The sequence below is a fragment of the Xenopus laevis genome, chromosome 4L, assembly GCF_017654675.1.
Source record: "Xenopus laevis strain J_2021 chromosome 4L, Xenopus_laevis_v10.1, whole genome shotgun sequence".
Taxonomy (NCBI): domain Eukaryota; kingdom Metazoa; phylum Chordata; class Amphibia; order Anura; family Pipidae; genus Xenopus; species Xenopus laevis.
In genome coordinates, this window is record NC_054377.1 from 126864940 (window position 1) to 126877612 (window position 12673).

The 12673-nt window shown below is 41.8% G+C and overlaps 1 protein-coding gene across 2 annotated transcripts in view; it reads left to right on the forward strand.

Moving 5' to 3' along the window:
• cacna2d2.L (calcium voltage-gated channel auxiliary subunit alpha2delta 2 L homeolog) overlaps positions 1-12673 on the forward strand; it is a 189508-nt gene that overhangs the window by 128584 nt on the left and 48251 nt on the right. For both annotated transcript variants that reach the window (XM_041590779.1, XM_041590780.1), the window contains exon 4: positions 1024-1083. In XM_041590779.1, the coding sequence (XP_041446713.1) occupies positions 1024-1083 (60 nt within the window). The remainder of the gene's footprint in view (positions 1-1023; positions 1084-12673) is intronic.

Genomic DNA, 12673 nt, shown 5'->3' on the forward strand with positions numbered 1-12673 from the left:
TTCATCTTCTAATTTTAGTGGTTTCTGAGATTAGCAGTTTGAGACTACTAACACCAGACTTTCAGTTCAGCAACTCTCTTTGAAGGTTATTGTCAACAACCATAACTTTCTTGCACTTTCTATGCACTAATTTATACTCCGGGTTGCCATCTCTCTTGCCTTCAGAATCCTGGTCTAAACTGCTAATATCTCAGAAACTGCTATAAATAGAAAATGAGTGTAAATTGCAAAAATACTTAGATAAGCACCCTGAATGAGCTGTTGTCAATTCATTTTTGGGATTAGATCCCCTTTAATTCTGCAGTGCTTCTAAATGCTACTTGGTATGTAGGGCTGCATAACTCCCATCTGTGTTATCTGCATTTATATCTCTGTATAAATCTGTAAGGTCCATTAGTGCACTTAATTTATGGGAGATCTATTGCAGTGTATGGCTAGCTAATGGATTTTCCGTGCTGTGATACTGTATATATATTTATATACCTATGTATGAAATAGTATTACTCCCAGGGAGTATTAAACGCTGTATTAATCTGAGTTATGTATTAAGCTTGGTGTTGCTCAGGGTTCCATCTGTAACACTGTTACGAGGGGACAAAGGTGCCTAAATTCAGGATTTGCAATCGACCAGCAGGGAAGGGTTGTCAGACATTTTCCAGAGAGCATTTAATTAATCAGTTAGCCGAGCTTGGATTACCACTGGGAGGTTAGACTAAGAGGCCCATTAAGCAGAAACCCTTGAGTGCTTGTGGATCGTGAGTACTTAACTTGGGCAAAATTGGTTTGTCAGCGCTACTGTAAGGCAGAGATCGACGGCCTGTGACTTTTTAGCTCCCAGCGTCCCTCACACTGACAGGCACTGGAGCTGATCCTGAGCCAGAGGTGGGAGATGCCTATACCAATGTCTTCGTCATTATTTATTTATGAATTTAGGATGTAATATTATGCTATTACTTTCACCGAATGCTTAATGAAGTGTTAACCCTGTTGTAGTTAATACTATTGTCTTTCATTGTCCCACAGAGACTGGCTGAGGCTGCAGAGAAGTTCCAGAAGGCTCATCGCTGGCAGGATAACATCAGGGTATGTGCCATACCTATTCTGCTTTATTATTAACCTTTGGCAATGCAGGGACAAGGCTTTAGTGGGACAGGAGACTGTGACCTTGTGCACCTTGTGCAACTTGTTGGGGTGGAGGGCTATTATTATGCCATTTATTAATAGCTATCCTGGTGTTGATGTAAAGCTGAAATATAAATGTACTCTATAAATTATTAATGGATGCACCGAATCCAGCCTTTTCCAGTAAGAATCTGTCTGAATCCAGTCTTTTCCAGCAGAATTTGTTTGAATCCAGTCTTTTCCAGCAGCATTTAGCTGAATCCTTTTCTTTTCCAGCAGAATTTGGCTGAACCCAGTCTTTTCCAGCAGCATTTGGCTGGTAAGGGTCAGTAAAATCAAAAACTTAGTGAATTTGCGTAGTAACGCTCTTTCGCCAGACTGTAAATTCGCCTGGCGTTAGAGTGCGAAGTTGCGCCAGAATCTATCTCCTTGGCAAAATTACGCCAGCGAATTTACGCCAGCTACCGTTAGTAAATTGGCAAGGTGCCCAAATGACGTCATGACGCCAGCGTTAGTCACTTCGCCCTTTAGTGAATCTGCCCCTATGTATCTGTCCTGTCTCTTATGCTCTATTTTCTTCACAGTTCTATTAATTTCTTTATCTTCTGCAATCTGTGTCTAACCTGCTTTTCCTTTCCCTTCCTGCCATCCTGTGCCCTGCATGCTCATTCCACCCCTTTCCTTCTTCGCTTCCCCACCTTCTGTGCCCATCATCCTTAGTTTTTCTTTTTCTGCCTCTCCCTTGGTCAGCTCCTCTCCCCCTCTCTATTTCTCCCTCTCCCTTGCTCCTGCCAACCCTAATGAAAGTGAATGAGGTAATTTTCATCTCATTTTTAGTTGCCCAATGTCAGCGCTCAGACATAATAACAAACAGGAGGTGAAGGGCACTGAGTAGCGCAAGCCCCTCACTGGCTGAATTTGACATGCACAGCTTAGGTGTGCCGGATAGATGGGGGAGAGAGATGAATGAGAGTGTCTAAAGCAGAACAATAGGAGCAACAGTAAACATAGAAGGCATTGGCCAACCTGTGGTCCTCAAGCTGTTACTGAACCAGTCCAACAGTTTCAAGAGGGCTGCAGATTTTACATGAATATGAATGACAAATAATGTTATAGAATAAAGTGTTAATTGAAGATATTTTTCTCACTAAGGGACCTGAATTTGAGATCTAACCCCTGCCCTTCTGTAAGACAGGCCGGGGGGTGGGGTGGTTGACCATTCTGAATTGATAAGAGTTAATATCTGAGACTTCATGTTTGCATTTTGGGGGGATATTTCAGATGTTCTATTCAAAACATAAGGTTGGTTCTCCACCTGCATCCCAGGAGCACAGACCTGTAACAAGACCATTAATAAGCAGAGGTACAAGAGCTGTTGCTGATGTTTGTCCCCGTTTTCTCTCCCCCTCATTAGTCAGTCACATATTTGGCTCATTTGCTGGATGGTCCCACAAACATCTAATTTTCTGCTCCGTGAAATACTCATCTCCTATTATTTTTCCTTTCTCCCATCCCCACTCCATCTTTTTCTATTTTGCACTGGGGTCTTATACCCACTCAGGCCCTGGGTGCCTCATTGCTGTAGCCCTGTGTTCTGTTAAAGGCCCGTGTTCTGTTAAAGTACCTTTGAGAGGCAGGTTGTGCTGCCACATTATTGTGGCTGGATCCAGATGTCCAGCTTGCCCTCTCAAGCCATAAAGTGGATGCAGCCAGCTTTTTTTTTGCTTGTGTTCCCTCACTACCCGGCACAGACAGATGGCTGAGAGGTGTAACTTGCGACATAGCTCACAACTTCACACTCACTGCACACCCTTCTGTCCCCTTTCCACTGATTGCACCCCCTGCTTAGCTTCTCCTAATCACTCTGATTACTTCATTGCAGTAAGGAGGGGTGCATAATGGTAAGGGGTTGCTCCTGCTTGCTCATGACTCTATATTTCTCTATGATGGCCTGTGGTGCTAGAGAAGAAGGCACGGCAGATTTGTTTGTCAGTTTAACGTGCTACCTATGCATATACAGCTACTGTAATGGTGCCACATTACAAATATGTGTATTCCATGTCACACTTATTGCAAGTCTTCTTGTATTTGTTTGTGTTTTAGTGCCTTACTGAAGCCCATTATTGGGTAAAGCAATGCTACAGATTATTAGGCCCAGCTAATGTCTAAAGCTTTCAACACAAACCTGACCGTGACCAGCTACTTCACAAACTGCACCCATCTCAGCCCATAGTCCTCTTCTAGACTCTTTTTCTACACACATTTGACTCCCCTCTTGACTCATAAATTGGTGAGATCAACACTATTACATCACCATAGGGGAGGGGTCCTGCTTGAATCTTTACCCACCACCCTTTAGCACCTGAACCTGGTGCTCACTTTCTTGACCTAAACCTAGCTGACCAGCAGGTAAACCCGTAGGTTTGGGGTCAACTCGCTCATCACCATTACTAGTAGTAGTAGTTATGCTTTACTGGGCAAACTAAAGGCAGCCTTTCCTTTATTTGCAGTAACTAACTACTCCCTCCTGGACAACCTCCTCTTACTCAATTCTTATTTTACATTGCCACTAGTCCACTCATTGCTCTGCCCCACACACATTTGCACCACTGATCTTTTACCTGTCCCATGATATTGCTTTATTGTATCTAATTTATTCTCTTTTCTCCTATACTATTCACCTGACATCTATCTGCCCCTCGCCATTCTATTCCATTGTACCCTTGCACTATTCACCTCCTCCTCTATTCCTTCTTCATTAACCTCGCTTTTCTCCTCTGCATTTTCCTGATCCTCTTTTCTTAGGAACACTCAATTTCCCCCATACTCACTTTTTGTGTTCCTGACAGGGATGCACCGAATCCACTATTTAGGATTCAGCCGAACCCCCGAATCCTTCGCGAAAGATTCGGCCGAATACCGAACCGATTCCTAATTGCAAATTAGGGGTGGGAAGGGGAAATCATTTTTACTTCCTTGTTTTGAGACAAAAGGTCACGCAATTTCCCTCCCCACCCCTAATTTGCATATGTAAATTCTGATTTGGTTCTGCCAGGAAGAAGGATTCGGCCGAATCCTGTGGAAAAAGGCTGAATCCTGGCAGAATCCCGAACCGAATCCTGGATTCGGTGCATCCCTAGTTCCTGTCCCTCCTGTCTACTCCACCCTTGTTTCTTCCTATACATTTACATCTACTCACCTCTTTCCTGTGACACCTTCTCCTTTCTGATCTGCTCCATTCCCAATGTATTTCTCCATTTGTCACCTTATTCCTATCCTACTTCTTCCTTTATTGTTCCATTTTTTACTACTTACCTCCTTCTTGTTCTAGTGCTTCCGATGAGTTTTCCTGAATTTGTCTGCACCCTCTACTCCTCCTTTCTAATTCTTTCTATTCCTGCTATACACATGTGCTTCCTGTCCTTCCTCTCACACTCTTTCCACTCTGATCCATTCCATTTTTTGCAGAAAGTTGCACTTCTCACATTCTGCTTCACTCCCTCTTCTCTATCCCACTCCATTCCCCCTGTAAAATGGAACTACTGCTCACTTCATTGTCTGCTTTCGAATTAGTCTACGGATGCTCTCAAATCCCCCTGAATAAATCCAAGACTTTCTTCTTCATTTCCTTCTTCCTATTGTTTTGATATCCTCCCTATTTTGTGAACCACTTTAACACACCCCAACCCTACCTGTAGCTCACCCACATTGACAAATTCCTTCTTTTTAATTTGTTCCCCCCTGTGTCCATGATTTGGGTCAGAAAGCCCTACAAACAAGAATCATTTAATTAGAAACATCACATTTTAAACAAATGATATAGAATTCCAAACTAGTCATTTAATGTACTTCCAATAAAAAAAGGCACAACGTTTGCGCTGGTCTAGTACCCCAAACCAGCCAATTTTGTGTTTGCACATAACAATGTAAATGCTGCCTATTGATTATTTGCAAAAGGGTTACTATGTTGGTACCTTTTAATACTATGTATTAGTGTGACACTATCCAACCTATTGTAGCCGTGAAATCCCCTTGTGTGGCCCCCCACATGAAAGTCAACCTGCTCTGACCGTTTACCTTGTGAGAGCTTTAAAAGTTATCAGTACTGAGATTAACTGCCCCCTGCATTGTTTACAGCTCAAATTCAGACAGTAAACTCCTGCATTGTTCACACCTGTAACACCTCTATTGTCCACACCCCTAAAGCCCTGTACTTCTCAGCCCCAGACTGAAACTACCCACATTGTTCACCTGTTCACACTCATACAAACTGCTGGAGGGGCACCAGCATTGGGTTACTGTAATGGTACCTATAGGGTTCGCTGTCTCCTGCTGTATTCTACCTGCCCTATGCTCCCTGTGTGTGCCATACTCTCCCTGCCCTATGCTCCCTGTGTGTCCTTTTCAAATTAAACATGAAATCCAATTTCTATTTTCTATTAGAGCATTCCTATCTGTTGTAAGCTCAAACATCTCAGCTGTCAATCAAATATTGTCTGCCCCTCCTCTATGCCCTGGGCATAGAGGCGGGGCAGACAATTACTTTCACTTTCCATTCAGCACTTCCTAGATGTCACTGCTCTCCTCACATTTCCCCATTTTAATCACCATTTAATTGTGTAGCCAGTGCATGGGGATGGACATCGGGTCCCCATTCTGGTGCACAAACAAGATTCTGAGATGATACAAGGCTTGTCTTAACAACAATGGCCCCTGCCTGCTTACTATAATTATGAATTCCCAGACTGAAGGAAACAAGATGCAAATAATTAATATAGTGTAATTAAAGTTCATTTTGCTTGACTGATGTGATAAAATAGGATTATGGATAATTTTTTGGGGTGACGGGTCCCCTTAAAATTGTCTGCTGTCATCAAGGAACAAAGGGACACCCTGATTCTTTACAAGAGGAATAACAGGGCAAGGTTAATTATTTGTGAAAGTGCTGGAGAAACATTGCATGGGAAATAAACCAAACCACATGTGGTATCAGGCAATCTCTGGATCATTATTCTGGGCTTGCTAAAAATCCTTACGCATTTGCACATTAGTTTGTTTTTGAGCTACCTAAAAATACAATGCAGATACAATTAAAGGGGCAACATCCCATACATACACACCATCAGATAAGATATTATGTCTTCTTAAAAATAAGTATATATAAAAAAATAGCTTATATAAAGCGAGTGCTAAATTCAAGCGGGTTGCAGTCTTTGCTGAGATACATTACTAGCCACAGGAAGTGGGCAGGAGGATGGGAATTTTTTGAAGAAGATCTTTTTGCAGGGGGGCCCAGTGCACTCTAGTTACTCCACTGGCTATTGGTCAGTGTCTCAGTGCTGTATAATATTTATAGATTCTGTTTCTTGCAATTAAAGATTAATATTCGCATGTACAGTTTTTTTTAGGATATGTTGTATTGGTGCCTGCCTGAGAGCAGGAGAGACAACTGGCTGAGTACAGGAAAGAATATGCATAAAGACTTTTGTTTCTGAGCAATGGTGGCTGCTCTGAATTCAAAATGGAGGCTGCCTGGTATGCTGCTTGTTATGCAAGTACCTGGGTAGTTACTCACCAAAACCCCATATGGAAGTGGTTTGTACAGAGCAATCTGCTCAGCAATTTGTGTGACAAGTCAGGCACATCACTATCATAACAGTTTGCTCATGAATATACCAGATTTTAGCCAAACAAAAAAAAAAAAAAAAGAACTGACTTGTGGCGTGAGGCATATTTACCATGCAAATGTACTTTCATGCTTTGGCGGCATTAGCACTTCTTTCTCTCAATGATTTATTGCTCAATTGAGACACTACCTCTGTGTGTTTACACCTCTTTTGCATCATTGCATCATATAATGAGGGTTCTCATGGGAGTTGGAATAAGAAAAAAAATGCGAACCAGAAGATTGCAATTACGCAGAGCAAAAACAATAGTCAAAGGAGATAGTATAAATTATAATAAGTTAATTAAGTGGAAACTATGCCTACAGGGAAATGTTGCACTTAATATCTTTAACAAGACTTGACTAGGTAGGAGACTTCATATCACATTACTGTTCTCTACGTAAAATGCATGAAATGACTTCAGCTTTTGTCGGCTGCTGACGGAATCCTCTCTCCCCTTTCCATACACTGTATATATGTATCTAAAGTGCATTTAGGGGTCGAGGTGAGGCATTAGTGAGGCTTTATGACTGTTCTTGGCTTTGGATCTTCCTGTAGAGCAGTGCTGGGCAATTTTGCCGCTCTCCAGCATATATGCACTATAATATATATAAGAACCCAGTCTAGGCACAGGGTTTGCAAAGTTAAATGTATTGTTTGGTACATGTATATACCTATGCTGGTCTTTATGGTGTAACCACACAAACCATATGTATAAGCAGGTTTAACATGTAGTTTCTCTTGGTGCTTTGTTTGGCATTTGCCATGTTTGGGCACAGCTGGAGTAACTACCTCCCTGCAGTCTTCTGGGGAGGGGACAGAACAGGGTGCAGTTTCCTGGAGGCACCCAGATAGTTAGGACACTGATCACACGTCTCTGTCAATGCCTACCTCAAAATAAAATGTTTTTTTAGAGGCCAATGGGGCTTGGTGCAAAATGTGGTTCCATGGTTCCCCCTTAGTTTAATCATATAGTTTATCCAGTATTTGAACATGTCCTCAAGTAGAACACTCTCTGCTGGGCTCATACCATGTTTTTAGAAGTGTTTTTAGAGTGTTCAGAAGCAAACAAACCTAACATCACCATATGGAATGCCAAGCATTAGCTGGGAGGTCTCTTCCATTGGATTCTGGAGCAATGGAAATACACGGTCAAGAGTCATAAGTGGCATTTCACCACCTGACAATTTAATGGAATGTCTGTGTTTGTAAGAGGCCAGGAGAAAACTACCTGTGTAAAGTTTGTAATCCCAGTGTAAAGAGTGGTTTGGGGCTGATTTCTATGGTTTAGGCTCCTGGTGGGCCCCTGGTGCCATTGAAAGCAACTTCATTCCTGAACAAGCAAGTGTATTTTTTGTAGTTGTAATATTGGTGCGTAGGCAGCCATCTCAGGTCATTTTGCCTGGTCATGTGCTTTCAGAAAGAGCCAGCACTTTAGGATGGAACTACTTTCTGACAGGCTGTTGTTTCTCCTCAATGTAACTGAAGGAGTCACAGTGGGACATTGATTTTACTGTGTCGCAGTGGGACCTGGATTTTACTATTGAGTGCTGTTCTTAAATCTACCAGGCAGCTGTTATCTTGTGTCAGTGATCTGCTATCTGGTTACCTTCCCATTGTTCTGTGTTAGCCTGCTGGGGGGGAGGGGTGATATCTCTCCAACTTGCAGTACAGCAGCAAAGAGCGACTGAAGTTTATCAGAGCACAAGTCACATGACTGGGGGCAGCTTGGAAACTGACAATATGTCTAGCCCCATGTCAAAATTAAATATAAAAAAATCTGTTTGCACTTTTAAAAAAAAGAAAGAATTCTGCTGGAGCAGCACTATTAACTGGTGCATTTTGAAAAAAAACATTTTTTCCCATGACAATCTTGAGAATTCCATGCTCCCTACTTTGGGGAAAGTTCTCTTTTTGGTTCCAACAATAATGCACAAGCAAAGTTCCTACAGATTTGGTTTGCTGAGGTTGGAGTGGAAGAACATGACTGCCCTGCACAGAGGCCTGACCAACTGACCTCAACCCATTGGAACACCTGGGGGATAAACACAGACATTGACCAAGAGCCAGTCCTGATCCCCAACATCAGTGCCCAACCTCACTAACACTCTTGTGGCTGAATAGTATTTAATGCCACCAACAATGTCTTAGAAGAATAGAAACTGCTACAGACACATTTTCATTACACAAATATAAAGGAAAAATGTGTTCAAGTGACCCACCCATAAGTGCACAGACCGTTCTGTAGAAGATGAGATAAAGCCTATGATTTGTGGGTATTTTCCTGCACTGCAGCTTTGCCCCGCGAGCAAGTTTATTAATCTTGTATTAGGATAAACCTCCCGACTGTACTGATATATTAACATCTCGTGAATATTCACCAGTGAGTATGTATTTGCCATTTTAATCGCTATCTCTTGGCTGTCCCGTTTCAGGCATGATTAATCTAACATGTGTAAAATTGTCTGTACCTTTGATGTTAGCAGTTTTAATCCCCCCTCCTCTGCTTCTTAGTACAATTTAATCTCCCTGTGTGATATGTAACATATTTCATTTCAAGTCGGTGCTTTCTTATGGCAGAACTTTTCCACAACGAAGAGCCCCTCGCTGTCGCCGGGTTTGTGACAGGAATGTACATACAAGATAATTGTGTTATATCAAAAAGTAATATAAATACAGCCATTAAAAGGCTTGTAGTGGCTTTGTACTTTATTTATACTGTTAATTACATATCCAGGGTGCACTCTAACGCTCAGCTTTTTCTTAGTTGCTAAATGTCTTCATTTCAGTTCAAAGCAAAAGGATTTATTAATCCTATAAATTACTTAGCTGTATCAAACAGGATTAGGAACACATTTACCTACAGTGACCATGGATTGGAATGAGCTGCAGAGTACCGTGCTCTCGAGATTTTATAATCTGTAGGGTCTCGGAATTATCGTAGGGTCCCATTATTCAGAAACCTCTGAAATAGGAGCAGTGTCATTACCCATAAAAAGTCATTTACAACCCACGGGGGAGCAAGAGCTCAAGAGCTAACTCTCATTCCCTAAGCACTTGTATCTCCATGAACACTGCTCTCTGCACTGAGAGCCTCAGGGTGACATGCAAGGTAGGGGGTTGAAGGGGAGAACACCTAGGTGCCTTCCCCCACCCACCTCTCTTGAATGGAGCACTGCCTAATGCAGGCAGTATTCCATTTAACAGAAAAAAAACTGATGAGAGGTACATATTTAGTCCATAGTGAAGTTTAAATAAAAGCGGGGCACCATACCTTGTATATTAAGCAGTCTGTATTTAAAGTAATAGTCCAAGGGAATCCCACAATCCACCCCAATCCAAGAGTGTAAATCACATTGCAGAATACAGATGAATAGTGTTTTTTCCAAAAAATAAAAGTATGTTAAAAGTATAAAGTCATTTATTAGGACCAAAACTGGACTAACGGATTTTGTGGCAGTTGGGGCACTTACTCAAAAGCTGCGAGTAAGTGCCCCAACAGGCACGAAATGCGTTAGGCCACTTTTTGCCCTAATAAATGACTTTAGACTTTTAACATACTTTTGTTTGTTTTTTTAATTTTTGGGAAAAAAACACCATACATCAGTATTCCATTTAAATCACATTCCACAGATCGCTGCACTCCGAAAGAGAGAGCAGAGGCCTGCGGATATTTGTACAGTGCAGTTGGCAAAAAAAATGGGGAAAAAACGGTGGCAGAGAAAAAATAGATATTGTGCTCTCTTATATGTCCACAGTGGTGAGCAGATTCAACTCTTGCCATTGCACATAAATGTTTTAGCCCATATCAGTGGATCAATGGGAAAATACATATTGAGCCATAAGATAATGGTGCTCCACATTACCAAATCCCGAATACCACAGCTCAAAACATTTTGCAGAATGGATCCCAGTCCTGTAGTTAAGTGTGCAACCCAGCACCAGATACATACTCTCTCTTTAACTATAAGATGGAGGTGTTGCTGTAAATGTCCTTGAAGCTGTGAGCTTTCAGGTACGTTTGAAGTTCGGCTTGGGAGCAAATATTCTGATAAGACAGAATCGTGAATTCCATTGACAGTGGCATGTGTTGAGTTTGAGAGTTAAGAAGGCAGCGAGACAGAGAACCAGAAGGTGTCTCAAAACAGAAGCCAGACACAGAGCTGCCTTTTGTTGAGCCTCAGAGAGCTGCAGTTATGTGCAACCTTTTTTTCCAGTGAGCCACATTCAAATGTAAAAGGAGTTTGGGAGCAACACAATCATGCAACATGTTCCTGGGGGTGCTAAATGCAGGCTGTGATTGGCTATTGGTAGCCCCTATTTGGACTGGCAGCTGGCAGGCTCAGTTTGGCAGTACATATGGTGTTATGCAGCCAACATTTCCCTTTAAGCCAAGAATTCAAAAATAAGTACCTGCTTTGAGGCCACTGAGAGCCACTGTGAGCAACATCCAACAGGTTGGTGAGCAACATGTTGCTTGTGAGCCACTGGTTGGGGATCACTGGCATAGAGAATGGGCTTCGTTCTGGGAAGGAGCTGCTAGTAATACTATAACTATATACAGGAAAGCTGGCCATACATGGACCAATTCTCTTTTTTGTATCCAATCGACTTGCATTTGAGCCAACAAGTTAAATGATCAGAATTCAAATTTGCAAACATCTCCAATCTTCTCTAATCTGATCTGAATATCAGCATTTTCTGTTGAAATGGCCCATGACCTGCATACATGTTTAGAAGGTCAAAAAGTATGGTTGAAGCTGGCCATTCTTCCCTTGCAAATCTAGACATTTATAGCTAGTTTAAGGTGTCATGGTGTAAAGCCTACAATAGTCATGTAAGTAAAAAGAAAGCAGACCCTGCGATGTTGGGGGTTCCAGTTGGACACTGACTGAAAGGAGGTTTTAATTTCTCTTATACTCATAAAAAATATTGTATTTAAAGGTGCACTAAAATTATTTCATGTGCCAAGTAACTTCTATTTAAGCCACTAGCCTATATATTTTCTTAAAATATGACAGCCAACACCCACTAACAGTGGGAAGGCTTTGAAGGGGTGCAAATAATTCAGTAATTGCACTTTGTGCTTTAAATAAGGACACTAAGGACAAGCCTGGTGAAACGGGCGCATTTAGAGCACAGCTAAATGGGGGGATGTATCATCTAATATAAAAAAACAATCGTTGCCACGTTAGAGAGGATAATAAATGAATTGCCCTTGACCCATGTTATTTTATTCACTTTCAGTCTTGATCCTCTGCTAAATAGCGGAACGAAATGTAGAAGGCAAAGAATTCCACTGATTCAGGGAACAGAAGGAAAGTGAACAGTCAGATTGTATTATGTGTATTTAGGGTGTCTGGGTGACTTTGTGTCAAACAATAAAATAAGGGGGACAGCCACAAGCAGAAGTAAGGGAATATTCTATCTCATTTGTCGCAGAAAGATGCATGGGAAGAAGATTAGTGCATTAGCCTTGCATATTTGTCCTTGACTTTAACCTTGGGTCTAAGTTCACCCAGACTGAAAGCTAAAGGAGCAGCGTGTAATTATGACCCATAATCATTGTATTGGCTGGAGGTGAATCCCACTCAGATATACACAGCACGCACTCACACCAAGATGGGTATTTTTTCTGCTGGTTAATAGGTTTGTGTGTTGGCGAATGATCTTCATCAAATGAAAGTCTTTACAATGTTTGATATAATGTCAGCTTTCATTACGCTCCAGGGAGAGCATGAACAGAGGGGAGGGAATCAGTAAGGAGAACCAAAGAATGGGTGGATGGTATGTAAAGAGGGAGGGGAGGCTGGGGAGAGGCCAAGGGGATATGGAAGGGGTGGATTTGAATAGGAATGGGGGAAAAGATTTGGCAGAGGTAAAAG